Source organism: Carettochelys insculpta, chromosome 1 (genome assembly GCF_033958435.1).
Source record: "Carettochelys insculpta isolate YL-2023 chromosome 1, ASM3395843v1, whole genome shotgun sequence".
Classification (NCBI taxonomy): Eukaryota; Metazoa; Chordata; order Testudines; family Carettochelyidae; genus Carettochelys; species Carettochelys insculpta.
In genome coordinates, this window is record NC_134137.1 from 30,860,052 (window position 1) to 30,876,282 (window position 16,231).

Genomic DNA, 16,231 nt, shown 5'->3' on the forward strand with positions numbered 1-16,231 from the left:
GCTCAATACTGAGTTGACCCCTCAACTGGGGAATTTGGTGTGTACCCTTTTTTGCTTACATGAACTTGTTGGATTTGTTATCATGAACATTCCTCCTTAAAGGACCTTGTTGATTGCAAAAGAATTATTTTGTTTTGGATCATTTCATGTATTTATAACGTTTTATTAGTTTTAGATTCCATAATTCTTTTTCTTACATTTGTTTGATCCAGGTGATAGTCTCAGATGGTGGCGTCTCTCCCAAGCAATCTACTGTTTGGGTGGTGGTTCAAGTCCTGGATGAAAATGACAATAAGCCTCAGTTTCCAGAGAAAGTCTACCAGATCAAATTGCCTGAGAGGGACCGCAAGAAAAGAGGGGAGCCAATCTACAGAGCTTTTGCATTTGACAAAGATGAAGGACCGAATGCAGAAATATCTTACAGCATCGTGGATGGAAATGATGATGGGAAATTTTTTATTGACCCGAAAACCGGGATGGTTTCTTCCAGAAAACAATTCACAGCAGGGAATTATGACATCTTAACAGTAAGGATTCATTAACCAGAATAAACACACAGCATCTGATGTATCAAGAATATTTTTTAAGTTAGCATAAATAATCCCATATGAGATTTACCTAATTTAGGAGTTACAAGCCAAATTTTAACCCATTAGGAAATTCTGTCTTTAGACATAACTATAAAAAGAATTGAGCTCTTTTTCCCCTGAATGTTTGCATTCTGTAGCACAGTGAGTTCTGTTCAGCTTGCTCGATTGGTAGCTCTTCAGAGCATCAGTTGGTCTTTTCAATGCACAAGGGAAAAATGCAGACTGACATCTTGTCTATACACACAATTGTGCTACCTCTGTTTATGCTTCTAAGTGAAAGTGAATAATCTGTGGTAGGTAGTATAAACCACTTTTACACTGATGTAACTTCATCCCACTACGTGTTCCACTGAAATAATTATTTCAGTAAAAAAAAACATGGCCCTCACTGAACTATTTATGGGGAACAAAAACTGCATGCAGATGTCTGGTATTATTGACAGAATCAGATGTACAGGCATATGAACTCTATAAATCCATATGTATTGAAACAGTCTTATGTGATAGAAACAATTTGTGGTAGGCACTTCAACAAAAGATAATGATAAGCAGCAAAGTTTTGAGTGGGTGCAGGTGTCTGCTAGTATTGATGTTTTATCCTGTTTTATTTCACATCTTCATCAGGGATCTGGGTCTCAGTATAAACAGCACTGTGACCAGGTGCCTTTCAGATCTCACAATGCGTCTTGCAAGCAAGGTTTCTCTCACTTCCTAGGAGCTGTCTTTATTAATAATAAAATACTGTGATGTAAAGTTCAGTTCAAGTCTTCTCCCCAGGCCACCTTCCCACTAAGATTCATACCCCAAGACTGCTCAACCAAGCAGAAAAACAAGCCACTTGTTACAGTTCACCAGACCACCTTTATCTGTTTCCCAGCAAGATCAACACTGGCTAACATGACAGGCAAATACTGCCAACGTTTTTAAAAAGTGTGTTACTCCCATTAATTTATGTGCTAGTCATATATGAATGTCTCCTATAGTGTATAACTAGAAAACACAGTAAAATAAAGGAACATTAACCAAACTCTCAGGCTGTTGGCATAAATGACCAAAGCACTCACATGAAATTGTATTTGTAACCCCCACCCTCCCTTCTCTAACCCAGATATTTGTTCTCCCATGTCTTTTCCTGCACATAGGGCTTGTCTGCCTGGAGAGCTACTGTGCACTAAACTGAGCTATAAATCAACATCCCTCTAGATGGCTGCTGCACACTAAGACACCACATGAACCCAGCTGCCAACCACTAGCAGTTCTGCAATATGCTTTGACCTACTGCAGTTTGAAACAGCAGAAGATCAAAATGTAGATGGAACTTTTAGTGCGCAGCAGCAGTTGCAACACAGCCAGTTCGTGCATAGCAGGCTAGAGTGCTGTACATTTATGCTCCAGTTTGTCACACACTACCTTTTGAGATAGACCAGCCCTTAGATTGTAACCACACCTATTCGTAGTATAATATAAATAATAAGAACCAATAACGCTAAATTGGGAGGAAGTAAGAACACTGAGGGCAGATAAACAATATAAATAAATCTAGAGAAACTGAAGTGAAGGAAGGTAGTAATTGTTTGGAAAATGGGCTGAAAAAACCCAAAACAATACTGTAAGGCTGTGTCTCCACTTTCATGCCTCTTTCAAAAGAGGCATGCAAGTGAGGGAAATCAAAAATACAAAGGAGCTGCCAGATTTACATATCTGGCACCTCATTTGCGTATTCCTATTTTGAAATAGCTTCTTTCAAAAGAAGAAAAGTCGTTTAAACACTGCTGTTTCGAAAGTAAACCCCATCTTTGAAAGAATCCTTCTTCCCTTTTTTGTGGGAAGGAGGATCCTTTCAAAGATGGGGTTTACTTTCGAAAGAGCAGTGTCTACCATGGTTTTCTTCTTTCGAAAGAAGCTGTTTCGAAATAAGAATATGCAACTGAAGTACCAGATGTGTAAATCTGGCACCTCATTTGCATTTTTGATTTCCCTCATTTGCATGCCTCTTTCAAAAGAGGAATGCAAGTGGAGACACAGTCTAAGAGACTGAAGGGTGGTAGCGTACAGAAAAGTTAACATTTTTGCCATTCTAGTATGATAGCAAAATAGGGCAACGTAACTTGTGTCCACATATGTGTCATATCACATCTGTGTTTGTACAGTGCCTGCCACAGTAGGTCTGCTATCTCAGTTGGGCCCTCTGAGTAGGACTACAGTGATACAAATAATTAAGAAAATAACAACAGTGTAAACACCAAAATACAGAAATTATTTCAACTGGAAATAGGAATAATTGGGTGAAATTAAGGGAAATTTTGAGAAGATTTTTAATAATACTTACCCCATGTAACATTTCTCATCAGCAGGTCTCAGAGTGCTAAGGTAAATATCATTACAGTATCTCCATTTCAGAGATGTGGAAAATGAGTCATAGAGTGGTGATGTGACTTGCCAAAAGTCACCTGGTAGGTTAGTGGCAAAGCCAGGCACAGAACCCAGGTCATCTGGAGAAGATAATGAGAATTACATTACTCCAATTCTAGACAGTGCCATTAACAGGTTAAAATGATGAATTATTTGACTGGAAACAAGTGACATAGTTTGAAAGCTGAGATTCTTACCTGTCTGTTGCTTGTAGCATATCTTCTTAACATGGCCTGACAAGCAAATATAGATCTTTACATCTCTTTAATGTAAAAGCCTTCTTGCTTTTTTCTCATGTTTGAATGACAAAATAGTAATGCCCAATATCACAAAATTGCGGCGTATGTAAAGTCTATGGAGTTAAGCTGTGGGGCAGAGTGGGTACTGATCTATCATTTTGAAATCCCTCTGTATTCAGTATGTATTTTGTGAGGTCATACCTCCCTACAGCATTGCAGAGGTTATCTGGCAGTGCCATTTGTAGTGGTTTCTACCTCGTTTGCATAAAAAGGATCTCTTCAAACCCCTGACACAATTTTATCTGTCTCAGAACTGCAGAGAAGACCAATAAGCAGTGACAACCCCTTCAGAGTTAAAGTCTGTCTCAGAGATTAGGGTCACGTATATTAATTTAACACAAAAATTGGTACAGGGTGCACCTCTCAAATCTGGTACTCTCCCAATCCAGCAATATCAGATGTTCCTGGGCAAGAGAGTACCGGACCAGTGCAGGAGCCCCAGTGGGGCTGGGAGCGGAGACCCTGCCTGCCCTACAGCAGTGTGGGGGCCAGAAGCCAGAGCCCCTGCCTATGCCACAGCAGCACAGGACATGCAGCCACAGTTCCCTCCTGTTTCACAGCAGGGTAGGGCTGGGAGCTGGAGGCCCTTGGCAGCCCCAGGGAACCCAGGCTGGGGCTGAAGTCCCAGGGGAGGAAGGCTGGAAAGCCAGTAGCCCTGGAGTGCAGGGCTGTCAGGGTGCAGAAGTTCTGGATCTCCCCTCATCCAGCAAATTCTTTTGTTCAGGACCTGTCAGGTCCCAAGCATGCCAGATAAGGGTGGTACAACCTGTAGTCAATTAAGTTTATAACTAAATGAAACTTTGGTAAGTGAAAAGTATCTGCTTGCAGGCAGGTGTGGGGTGTGTGTGGCATTTATTGGCTTTAAACGCACAGGAGGTCCCTTTGGGCCACAACGCTACGGAACTGTAGCAAGCTTACATATTTAGGCTAAAACTGAAATACTTTGAGTTGGATATCCTGTGACAGTTTCTCAGGAACAGTTGTTCAGTTTCCTCATGTTCCCCTAGTCCTCCCATGACAGGGTTATCTCCCCCCATCATTCATCAGGGCTCTGATGGTCCAACTGCTCCCTCCCCAGGAGGAATAACTGTGCTGCCAGCTGGGGGTTGTTGCATGGACGAAATTGGAGAATAGGGAGCGTGAGAGCCTCAGAATACAATTCCCAGGAGGCCAGCAGCTTTTCCAAGTGTTCAGATTTTCACTGAAAGATCAGAACTTTTACAATAATATTTTTTACCAAATATATATGTGTATGTATATAGATAGATAGATAGATAGATTTGTTGAAAGGTTTCACAGAAATACACCCATCTTTACTCTGGGTTGACATCTTCAAGGTGCCTCGGCAGAGCAGCAGGTTTAGCCAATGTATGTGTTCTCTCTGTGTGTAACAGATAAAAGCAGTAGATAATGGACGGCCCCAGAAGTCTTCAACTGCGCGCCTCCATATTGAGTGGATTAAGAAACCTGTACCCTCGCCAGTATCACTGACTTTCGATGAGCCCTTCTACAACTTCACTGTCATGGAAAGCGATAGAGTGACAGAAATTGTGGGCGTGGTCTCGGTGCAACCCTCCAATATACCTTTGTGGTTTGATGTAGTTGGTAAGTTTGAAATGAGTGTTATGACATATGAAGAAAAACACCTCATAATGTGTGGTTTTGAGAGTGAGAAAACTAGTAGTGAATTATCCCCCAACTTAAAAATGTGAAATGCTGCATTGAAGATGCCTAATTTGATAGAATAATAATACTCATGCTTTGGTTATGACTCCTTAGCTAAGCTGAAAAGAAAGCGCTGTATGGCTGGATCGTTTTTTTTTTCATAGTATGTTATTTACTGCAATTTTAATGTTGTCTGTCATTTAAATTCTATTGTCATACTTTGCTAATCTCATTTCTAAATGTATTTATGGTACTTAGACTTGCTGTCCCTCATTTCTCTTTTCTTCACCTTTTTTCTGCATTCTGTTCTTTTTTTTCTGCTTCCGACTGCCCTGCTTCAAGGTGGCAAGCATGCTCGAGAGATGTTCTATATTCTACAGACAGCTTGTGGGCAGAACTGTTCAACAGAAGGTACCCTTAGTGCAAACACATTTGCTAAAATACAACTATCCAAGCTGCCTTTTTTTAACAAGTTCTTTGAAGCAAATTATATTACATTTTTCTTAAGTGCCTGTGACAGGATGGACATGAAACACTCTTTTTTTCCTGACAGCTTTTATCATATCCAATTATTATCCCTGTATTCACAGATTTTCACAGTTTAGTACAAAAAGAGAATTCTAATGTTTTACAGTTCAATGCTGTCCATTTAAAATGGGGAATGAGGAAAAAAAATGGTGTGAGTGGCATTGGCATGCGGGTTGCAAATGGAGCCACCAAAATGATCATTTTGAATGCAGGCTGAAAAAGAGAAATAAGTTTAGATGTGAGATTTCAAGCACAAAATTGCCTCGTTTGCTTTCCGTAGTTTGTTTTATAAAGGTAGGGGAATAGAAGGCAAGCATGGTAACAACAGTAAATGAAGTAGATCTGTGGATATCAGAAAATGAGGGACAGAGGCATATTGCTCAGTAGTTGGAACAGAGGAATAGGGATCAGCATTCCTGAGGTGTGTTCATGGCTCTGCCACTGATTTATTTTCTGGGTTTGGACAACTCATTTAACATATTTGTAACCTTGCTGGCACATGGTGGCGTATATCATGTGAATGAGCCCTTGATAGTACAGCTGATGTAGTTACATCTTCCGATGGTGTCTCTGTGGTAAATATCGTCAAGGATTGACAAGGTATCCTAGATGATGATCCCTCGCTCTCACAATCCTTGGGATGCAGGCCAGTCTTCCCTCACAGACAGGCCCCCAATCTGCCACAGATACTCACCACCAAGTATGCACCACACAACAGAAACAGTAACCCAGGAACCAATCTCTGCAACAAACCCCAATGCCAACTCTGTCCACGTCTACTCTAATGACACCATCATAGGACCTAGCCGCACCACCCATAACATCAAGGGCTCATTCACCTGAATTTCTACTAATGTGTTATATACCATCATGCGCCAGCAATGCCCCTCTGCCACGTACATTGGAAAACCAGACTGTCTCTACACAAAAGAATAAATAGACACAAAAATCAGACACCAAGGATGGTGACATACAAAAACCAGTAGGAGAGCACTTTAACTTCCTTGGACATACAATTACAGGCTTGAAAGTTACCATATTTGAGCAACAACAACAACAACAACTAAAGACTCATATCAGAGGGGTGGCTGAGTTAGTCTGTATCTTCAAAAAGAACAAGAGTCCTGTGGCACCTTATAGACTAACAGATATTTTGGAGAATAAGCTTTCATGGGCAAAGAGCCACTTCATCAGACAGTGGGTCTTTGCCAACAAAAGCTTATGCCCCAAAATATCTGTTAGCCTATAAGGTGCCACAGGGCTCTTGTTTTTAAAAAAAGACTGCAGTGTGCAACTGCAGAGCTGGAATTCATATGCAATATTAACACTATATGAGTCTGAATACACACTGCATATGGGTAGCTCATTACAAATAATTTTCCCTTTAGATAGTCTCACCTTCTTATCCCTACTGTAAGTGGGTCACATCCATTCTTATTGAATTAGCCTCACTAGCAGTGATGTAACTCTCCCATCTTTGTATGTATATGTAAACACCTGCCAACCAAAGCTTTCACTTCATGCATCTGATTACATGAGCTGCAGCCTCCAAAAGCTTATGCCCTAATAAGTTTGTTAGTATTTTAGGTGCCATGGGACTTCTCATTGTTCTTGAGATGCCAGACATCCTAAAAGTTAAACACAGTGCTGTCATTGTGCTCTGAGGTTCCTGTTAGCCCTTTGGGAGGAGTAAAAGACATGTTTTACTAGCATTCTGTGATAGTTTTAGCACAGTATGGATACTTCATATCAGCATCATGTTTACATTCCTTTCCTCTTGCTGACCTTAGTTATAGTCCCCAGGGAAGACCCCCTAGCCTCCCCATCATGGATTTTATTGCCACTTTTTGAATTCAGACTTCTTGTTGAACTCTGCCCTTTATCACACTTTGTCTTTGGCTCAGTGAATTCTGCCATTATAATGCTCCCAAGTTTAAGTCTGAGAGAAGGCCGCTGCTTTCCAGCTACATTCTTATGCATTGTTATAACTTTTCCTTTCCTCCAGCACCTACTCGGAATGGTGCTCAACAAGTTTCCTGCTCAGAGGCTGATGAAGAGCATGCATGGTAATTAGAGCCCTAAGTTTGTAATTTAATATGGTACCTAAAGCTAGAATCACTTAAATACTTTTTAAATAGGTTTTAGTTCATTCCCTTTTCCCTCCTGAAACAAAACAAAAAACCCAAAAAACAAAAAAGCACATCACTGTAACATTGTCTCTAACTGCTCGTGGGTTTGATGCTGGAAGATGTTGAGCCAGTGTCAAGAGGTGTTGAGTTCCTAACTTTTGTTGACTTTAATGGGAGTTGTGGCACTCAGTTCTTCTCAGTGCATTGCAGGATCATTCCCTACTCTGCATCTATGGCCATCTACTTTAGTGGTACTGCAGTAGTACCTAGTAGCACCAGGCATGAACCAGGACCTCCAATGTGCTAGGTGCTGTGCAAACTAAGAACAAAAGAAAGTCCCTTCCACAAAGAGCTAACAATCCATGTAATTTACATTAGATTATTTTAGCTGCTTGTAATGCATGTCAGTTACCATACGGGAAGCGCTGAGGGACTGATGGCTCCAGACAGCTGCTTATGAGCAATACTAAAAGATAGCAGCTACCAGGCCCTGAACCGAATTTGGCACTTGTAACTCCATGAATGTCTCATGGAGTCCTGGATGCTTCTAGAAGTTCCTGATTTAACCCAGAGTTTGGAGTTCAACCTTTATGTTTATGGACTTCATAAAACAACTGAGAAGCACAATGTCCCTGGGTAATGGTTTCCCTTTATTATTCTTTCTGATATCCACTTGCCTGTTTGTTTAATTTGTGAGGCTGCCTTCTGATCAATAAGTGTTGAAAAGTGAAACCTGATTTCTGCTTTCAGCATGTATTCAATATGTCAGTCAGGTCATACAGAGCCCACAGCACTGCATTGGAAAGGCCCTGTACCCAAGAGCCCATTTTCTCAATTTGTGTTATATTTAATCACTGTTTGAGAAGGAATTTGTTTTCAGTGGAATAGAAGCTCCAAGAAAGTTGAGGTTCTTTTTGGTTCTGACTTAAACTGAGCCCTCTCTCTGTCCTTTCACTCCTTAGTACTGGGGAAGGGAGTTGTACACTATTTAGGATGCTGCTTTAATTGCGTTAGCTGAGCTGCACGGTGCTGATTGTTGCCTGAGTAGCATGTTGCACAAAACCCTTCCAGCACTCTCCCAATAGGTCTCTCTCCATCCCTTCCTTCTACTCCTTATGGTACACTTTTAAAAAGACAGATACCTTTTATAACTAGAGCAGGACCTGCCTTCCCCACTGTACTTAAATAACAGGATCCCTGGCTAATAATAATATATACTCCTTTCCTTTCTTTTAAAACTCATTGCACCAATTTTCGCTGAACGCCAAAAACATGTGATTCCCCAGCCTCTTTTGAATCATCTGCTATGAGAATTGTGTAAAATATTTCTTAATATTTTCCCCTACATCTTTTCCCCACCACCCCTTCTCAGGTTCTCAGTAGAATCACAGGCTTGAATTTGCTACTAACAGTTACTTTGTTAAAATTTCAAAATATCTCTGCAGTGTCCTTTTCTCTCTAAGATAATGTGCTACATACGAAGTCTTGCTTTGCATGTTATGTTACTAATATTTCTAACATAAGCAATGTTTTAACTGAATATTGCAGTTGAAATCAGATACTTGGTACCTGTTTTGGAAGCATATAGATTTATTGTAGATCCATCAATACTAGAAAGATAAATTTCTCATCCCAACCTCTCCCCATGTCTCAGTAATTTGGGTGGCCTCTCTCTAAAATGCCAGATGCAGTTTGGATTCTTCCTTTGTGCCTGGGAATCTGTCAATTCCCTTTCCATTATTGTGCCTCAGAGCAGTGGTTCAGTCATCCTGTTTTTTTCTATTAGCCTCCTAGGATTTTAACTCATTTTGAGGCAGGACCAAGCAAGATTTTCCCCTCCCTGTCCTTTCAGGACAAATATTGATTTGGGGTTCTGCTCCTCAAAACAGAAGCAACTACCAAACTCCTTTTCTATTTCCCTCACAAACATGGCAAACCTGGACACTCAGAGTTGCACCATCTCTGAGGAGACCTGCCAAGTAGCTGAATTTGGCACATTCAACCTGTGGGTGCCAGGGGAAAGAGCTAAGAAATGTGCCCTCTTCAGCCAGATGTCATCTGTAGAGACCTTCTTAAATTCACTGTAGTCTTCTTTCTTGCCTGGGGCTTGACTGCACTTTTACGCTCTAAACAGAAAGTAAAACTTCAGAACAGAATCAGAGGAAGAATGTAAAAGAGAAGACAGAAAGCATGCCATATTTCCTCACCAGCACCAGAGTATACAGATCCACTGGGCCCTGCAATGGGCATTTTTTCTCATGTTCAGCTTTAGAAATTATCTCTAGTACTATAAATTCTTTTGGTCAGCCTGCCTCAAGAGTGTTTATGATGGTTTTGATGAGGCCATTAGCCAGGCTAATTCCATCGAGAAAGTTACATGTGTCTGTTCTTAGTGTAGGAGCACCATGACAAGAAGCCAGCAACCCAGAAGTTCCCCTCCATGCATCAGTTTAAAAATGTCCCCAATTCTCTCATACATGATCAAGTAGCAAGGTTTCAAAAGAGATATGAGGGGCGTGGTCAGTCTTCCAGATACAAGAGAGTCTCATTCAGCAAGATTCAGGAGCCAGTCTCCAAGAGTGTCAGAACTAAGTGTCACATATCCAGATTTAAATGTATCTCCTATGTCTTCTAGTCTCCCACACAGAGGTTACCCCATGTGCAAAATTTCACAAAACTCACACTTCCCGTTTCCTCATAAAAGAGTTTGCAGCAGGAGAAGGACACAATCCAGGACCTTAAAGATTTGGACCTGCAATTGAGACAAGCAGCCTATGTGATAGGAGGATTCTGCCACCCCAGTCTAAGGGAACCACAGTACACAAGGATCAGGGACAAAGTCAGAGAGTTTCACAGACACAGGCTCCCTAGAGATAGAAATGGTCAGGCTGACCCTACTGCGCTTCAGGGGCCAAGTGAGAAAAGAGCCATTTCCTGGTGCAGTCAGAGAAGGTGAAGTAAAAAGCAGCAAAAGGCCACCAAAAGCTTGAGTTCTAATTTGCCAGAACCAGGTACAGCCAGAGTAAACCAGCTGTTCCAGGACCTTAGCAGTGTGTGGCTCCCCCTACCCCCACGTGCTTAGTGGTGTCTTGTAATAGAACTGAAGTGCTGAAGCAGATGTCATTCTTGCTCAACTCCTTTCATCCTTAATCACCCTTCTTGAAACCTTCCAAATATCCTTCAGCTGTGTGTGAAACTCTGCATTACAGAAGCTTACACAGGTGCAAATAAAATAGCCCTTTAAGTACATTCTACACCAGCAGCTTGCAGGGAGACCACATACGAACTCTGCACCTCCTTAGCCATCCTCTAAAGCAGGGGTGGGCAAACAATTTTTGATGCCGGGGAGTATGACAAGATTTTGATAAGTGGTCAAGGGCTGCACATTTTTATAGCACAGGACAGAGGCTGGGCACCGAAGGGAGGTTGGGTGCAGAAGGGAGCTCGTGGTAGAAGACTGGGGTGCAAGAGAGAGTGGAAGGTCAGAGAGTAAGTTTGGATGAAGGAGGAGGTTTTGACCTGCGGCAGGGTATGGGGGTGCAGGCTCCAGGAGAGGGTATGGGTGCAGGAGAGGATTCTGGGCTGGGAGAATAATAGGGGGTGCAGAATCTGGGAGGAAGTTGGGGTGAGGTGCCAGAAGCAGACTCTGGCCAGAAGGCACTTTGCAGCTCCTGGTCAGCAGCACTCTCGGACAGGCTTCCATGTGGCTCTCTGTCCTGGCAGGGAGGGGTTCCTGCTCCCACCCCTAGCAAAATCTGTCTGTGGCTAGGCCACAAACCTGTCAATGGGAGCTGAGAAATTGTTCTGCCCTGCCCCCACCCCCAGCAAAATCTCTCCGTTTCCATTGGTCAGTTTTGTGCATCCAGCCAACAGGAGCTGAGAGAGTTCCCTGGGTGTGGGACAGTCCAGTCCAATTTCTCAGCTCCCATTGACCAGTTTCCAGCCAATAGACACAGAAAATTTCCTAAGTGGGCAGGGGCAGCGCTTGAAGCTCCGTCCCCCTCTGCATGTCTAGGGTCCTGCCTCTCTCCCCTCCACCCCCCAGCTCTCAAAGTATCCTTTGGAAGGAAGTTGGTACAAGCACTTGTCACAAAATAATTTAATTCCATTAATTTTTTATCCCTTCTTTCCCTAGTTTTTGCATCACTTCCGCTTTGCTTTCTATGTCCCTAATGTCTTGGACTGGGGAGAGGCAGGTTCCAGCAGTAAAAATCTTGATATGATTTTGATTTTGGGAAACACCTGTTCCCTGTTGGATTCATCTGTCATTGCCTCCTGGGAGTCTGTCTATGCAGTCAATATGTTTACACAAGCTGTTACAATTAAGAATATAGGGTCTATTTTACTAGGAAGGCTTCAGCATTTCAATACACTTTTGGAAACACCTCATTGTTTGCAGGGCAGCCAAGCCCTAAAACTCTCTGAGACTAATCTGATTTGCCCCTGGTGTATGCAAGAAGAGAGGAACATCTCAAAATTATCAGGGCTACCTAGAGGTCATTCCCATAAATTAAATAATCAAGTGACAAATTCTCCACTGCCTACAGCTGATGCTAAATACAAACAATCTTAAATCTGGCCCTCAAACCCACCAGAGATTTGGTTGATAGCAAACCTCATGCCAAAATGCAAACTCAGTTCTTTGACCAAACTCTTGGACCTCAGTAGCACACTATTTCATATCAAACTTTTAAACACAGCCCAGCCTGTGGTGGGAGGGACAGGAGAAAGAGAGAGAGGGAGGCTGCATCTACACTAAATGAGATAAAATTGAATATATTAATACTGATTTTGTAACTCTGGAATTTATAAATTTGATTTTGACTATCTTCACCTCCCCACGCGCTCCTTACAAAGTCGACTTATTGATGCCACCCTCAATTAGCAAACATCGACAGTTGCAGTACTGCAATGTGGGAGCCTATCCCACAGGTCCCTCGTCCCCATAGCATTCTGAGTATGTTTGCTGATCTTTGACATCATCTTCCCACCTTGCGTTGTCCCCTCCTGTGTTAAGCAAATGTCCATTTTTTTCCAGTCAGAAGGAAGGAAAAGTAGGGCCTCCAGAGAGATGGCAAAAAGTTCATAGAAATCTCTTCTGTAACTTAACTCTCAACTGGCCTTCCATAATTGCATCCAATCCCTGCAAATAACACAGGAACCCTGAGAAGAAAGAGATGATAGGAAGGTTTTTGAGAAAAGAGAGTTGATGAGGGGGAGGGTCTTGGCCTTTCCAGTGCACTATAAGGCTTCTGTGCACGTGTTCTCAACTGGCCATCCGCTGACCATCACCCCTCCCAGGATTGCATCCGATCCCTGAAAATAACATGGGGCAGACTGTATTCACAAAGTTAGAAGAAAGAGGATAGAAAAGGGTAGGAAAAAATATTATTGTCTTCCCTCTTCACTGCACAGACATTGCCAGCACGGGGGATGGCAGCAAAATCTCATACACTGAACTTACAACAGAAACAAGAACGTCAACTGGCCTTCCTCCCTGTGTTTCTAGGGTGTCAAAGCATGAAGACAGAAAATGTTAGGAAAAAGGTGTTATAACAGCACTATCAAACCAGCAGGTGTCTGCAATGGACAGCAAGCCCCCAAAACTATTTTTGGAAGTGGGGATGTGGTCTGCGGCTGCAGAGCCGGTTAAAATGTTGAAGTAGTCCCCTTACTATCTTAGCCACCGGGGAAGACTTCCCTCCTGCAGCAGCAAGCCCCTGGGTATGTTAGCCACTGGGAGACACTACTCCCCCAGCCCCCATCAGCAGCAAGTCCCGAAATATCTTAGCCACTGGGGAAGACTTCCCTCTGTCGGCATCAAGTCCCTGGACGTCTTAGCCATTGGGAGAGACTTCCTCCTGGTGGCTGCAGGCCCCTGAATATCTTAGTTGCCAAGGGAGCATCTCCCCCAGCAGCTGCAAGCCCTCGAGTATACCAGCTACCAGGGGAGACCTCCCCCAGCCCTCCCACCACCGGTGGCTGCAAGTTCCTGAATATCTGAGTCGCTGGAAGACACTTCCCCCATTGGTATCAAGCCCCCAAAGATCTTAGCCACTGGGACAGACTTCCCCCTGGTGGCAGAGAGGTCCAGACAGTATTTTTGGCAGGGTGTCAGTTGGAGTAGTCCCCCTGTGCCTCGGAAAAGCCCCGAATGTATATTTAGGATGAGGGCCAATTGAAGTAGTCCCCCCACCAATCTTTCTTAGCCTCCGGGAGAGACTTCCCCCCTGCGGCTGCAGGCCCCTGAAATTCTTCCCCACCCTTGGAGCCCTAATCCTCATGCAAGCCAGGACGTGGTGCTGCCTGGCAGTATGGTCAGCCTTGAATGGCAGGCACGTCCTTTTATTTGGTCCAGGGCTACACCTGTGATGTGACTGAGCTCAGGAAAGACCCCGACTGTGTGGCACCTGTGGAGAAGGGAGAGAGGTTCGCACACAAATGTAAACCACTGAGAAGTTTCTCGGCCTGATATGCAAGCACAACTTCCACAACAGCCTTGTTGCCATGTGGGGTGGCAGGGCAGCGGCTGTCACCAGGCAGTGCAGAAAAAAATACCATGTGTAGGGACAGAACCACAAACTCCCTGCAGGGGCTATTTGTGATGGGTAGATGTGCTCACAGCACTGATAGCAAAGAAAGAAAGACATTGCTCAGGCTCTCATACAAACATAAGCCCACAGCCACAGGCTTACTGGTCCCATTTTGAAATTCTTGGTCGTCCTGTTACCTAATTGCTGCACACCTGGAGAGCAGCGGCCAGAGCAGAGCACTGTGGGGCATTGTGGGTTACATCCGGGACACCTCTGGAGGCTAGTAAATTTGATTTTAACCTGTGGTGTGTCCACACTGGCCTTTAATCAAACTGTTGAATTCGAGCTTGACACTGCACCCAGCACTTACCAATGATATTGTAATATCGGTATGAGTGCTCCCTAAATCGAGCTAAGGGTATTTACAGTAAAGACAGTTACGTGGTAATATCGAGCTAAGTGCCTTAAATTCACATTTATCTCATTATGTAGATCCAGCTGGAGAGAAATATAGAAAGCCATATTGGAGCCCTTGCTATTAATCCAGTTGAATTAAAATTCTTAATTTTAGGGTTACGATTATGGAGCTGGTCAAAGTTGTCTGTGACTCATAGACCAAGGAGAGATGGGTGTTATTTGTGGCGCAGCATTGAGCAGTCTGCATTGTCGTCATCCTCAACACTATATTTAGCAAGCAAGGAAAGGGCATTATTGTTAATCTCATAGTTTTAACTTCTTTGAAGCATTTGAGGCAGAGTTTCCTTGGAAGTGTGTGCTGATAACAGATGATTTTTGATTGCTCATTAAGATCATTATTAAACATTTTAAATTAAAATCTTTCATTTTATTTCTCATGGTTATCACCGTGAAACCTTGCCTTTGAAAAGTGCAGACTGTCCCAAGGCAAGCTTCTCTTCAGCACAGGTTCCTGGAAACTGTCTGTAAATTCACTTCTTCAAAAGATTTTTTTCCCCATGCGTGACTTTTTTTTTCCACCGTTTTTACCAAGTAAATCAATTCAAAACTTTAATTGGGAGATGACCTCTCTCTTTTTTTGGGTTAGCTTAAAAATACCCACAAAGTTAAGATCTTATAGCCATTTTCAAATAACTTGATAACACCATAATTTTTAATTAAATGTCAAGGACAGGTAATCTTCCACTAGCAGTTAAAAAGTATTAAGTATCCATAATGGCTGGGAACAGTAGCTGGTTCAGCTAGGCAGAAAGGGTGTGCCTCTTAGGCTCAGTTCTCTGGTGGAACAGGACAGGAGACAGGTTTCTTTGGATCTCACTACTGTGCGGCACTCTTAGAATGGCAGTTACTGACACTTAACTAGAATAGCTTTAGAGTTCTTTCTCAGCCTCATCTTATTCCTCTTCCTCCCTCACCCCAGGCCCCAGAAAATATCAGAGTTGGAACAATAATAAACTCCTCTGTATAACTGAGCACGATGTCTAGAAGGCAAACTGGGGAGTAATGGGCATGGGTACCAGACAAGGCCCCAAATATGGAGACTGTCCCTATGAAATTGGGATATTTAAAATGGTCACCTTAACAGGGGGAAAGCACAGCTGCAGTTCCGGCAATCAGACGCCTTTGTGCAGTCCTAACTTAAGTAGCGTAGCTGTGGTAGAATATTCTTGGTAAACCTTTTAGCTTCAGCTCTTTATGGCTTTTCTTTATTTTATTTTATTTTTTTTTTGTTTTTTTATGAGCTGCTGGAATATTTTTTGCACTGCTGTAGGTAATTTGGTTTAGCAGGATAGTTTACTGGTTGTCTGTATTGGGGACAACTCTGATGTAAAATACAAAGACAAATTTTAGAGATTTATTTTGGTTTGAGAATGTTTTTGATGTCTCTCTTATCAAATCTGTTAAATTATTTCTGAAAGACAGATATTATTTGACCTCTTCTGACAGATAGTTACATGTCTTTGAAATTAGCAGTACTTTTCTCTAATTGTTTTTTCCACAATTTGTAATAGGCCATACTCCTTCTGAAAGACCAGACTAATGCTTGCACCTTTGACATAAAAATGTGTGCAGCTAACCCTCTGCCCCATAAAATAAAT

General features: G+C 42.6%; 1 protein-coding gene across 3 annotated transcripts in view; it reads left to right on the top strand.

The window, feature by feature from the left end:
- FAT3 (FAT atypical cadherin 3) overlaps positions 1 to 16,231 on the top strand; it is a 670,845-nt gene that overhangs the window by 473,285 nt on the left and 181,329 nt on the right. For all 3 annotated transcript variants that reach the window (XM_074984005.1, XM_074984012.1, XM_074984020.1), the window contains exons 5-6: positions 213 to 527; positions 4,696 to 4,906. In XM_074984005.1, the coding sequence (XP_074840106.1) occupies positions 213 to 527; positions 4,696 to 4,906 (526 nt within the window). The remainder of the gene's footprint in view (positions 1 to 212; positions 528 to 4,695; positions 4,907 to 16,231) is intronic.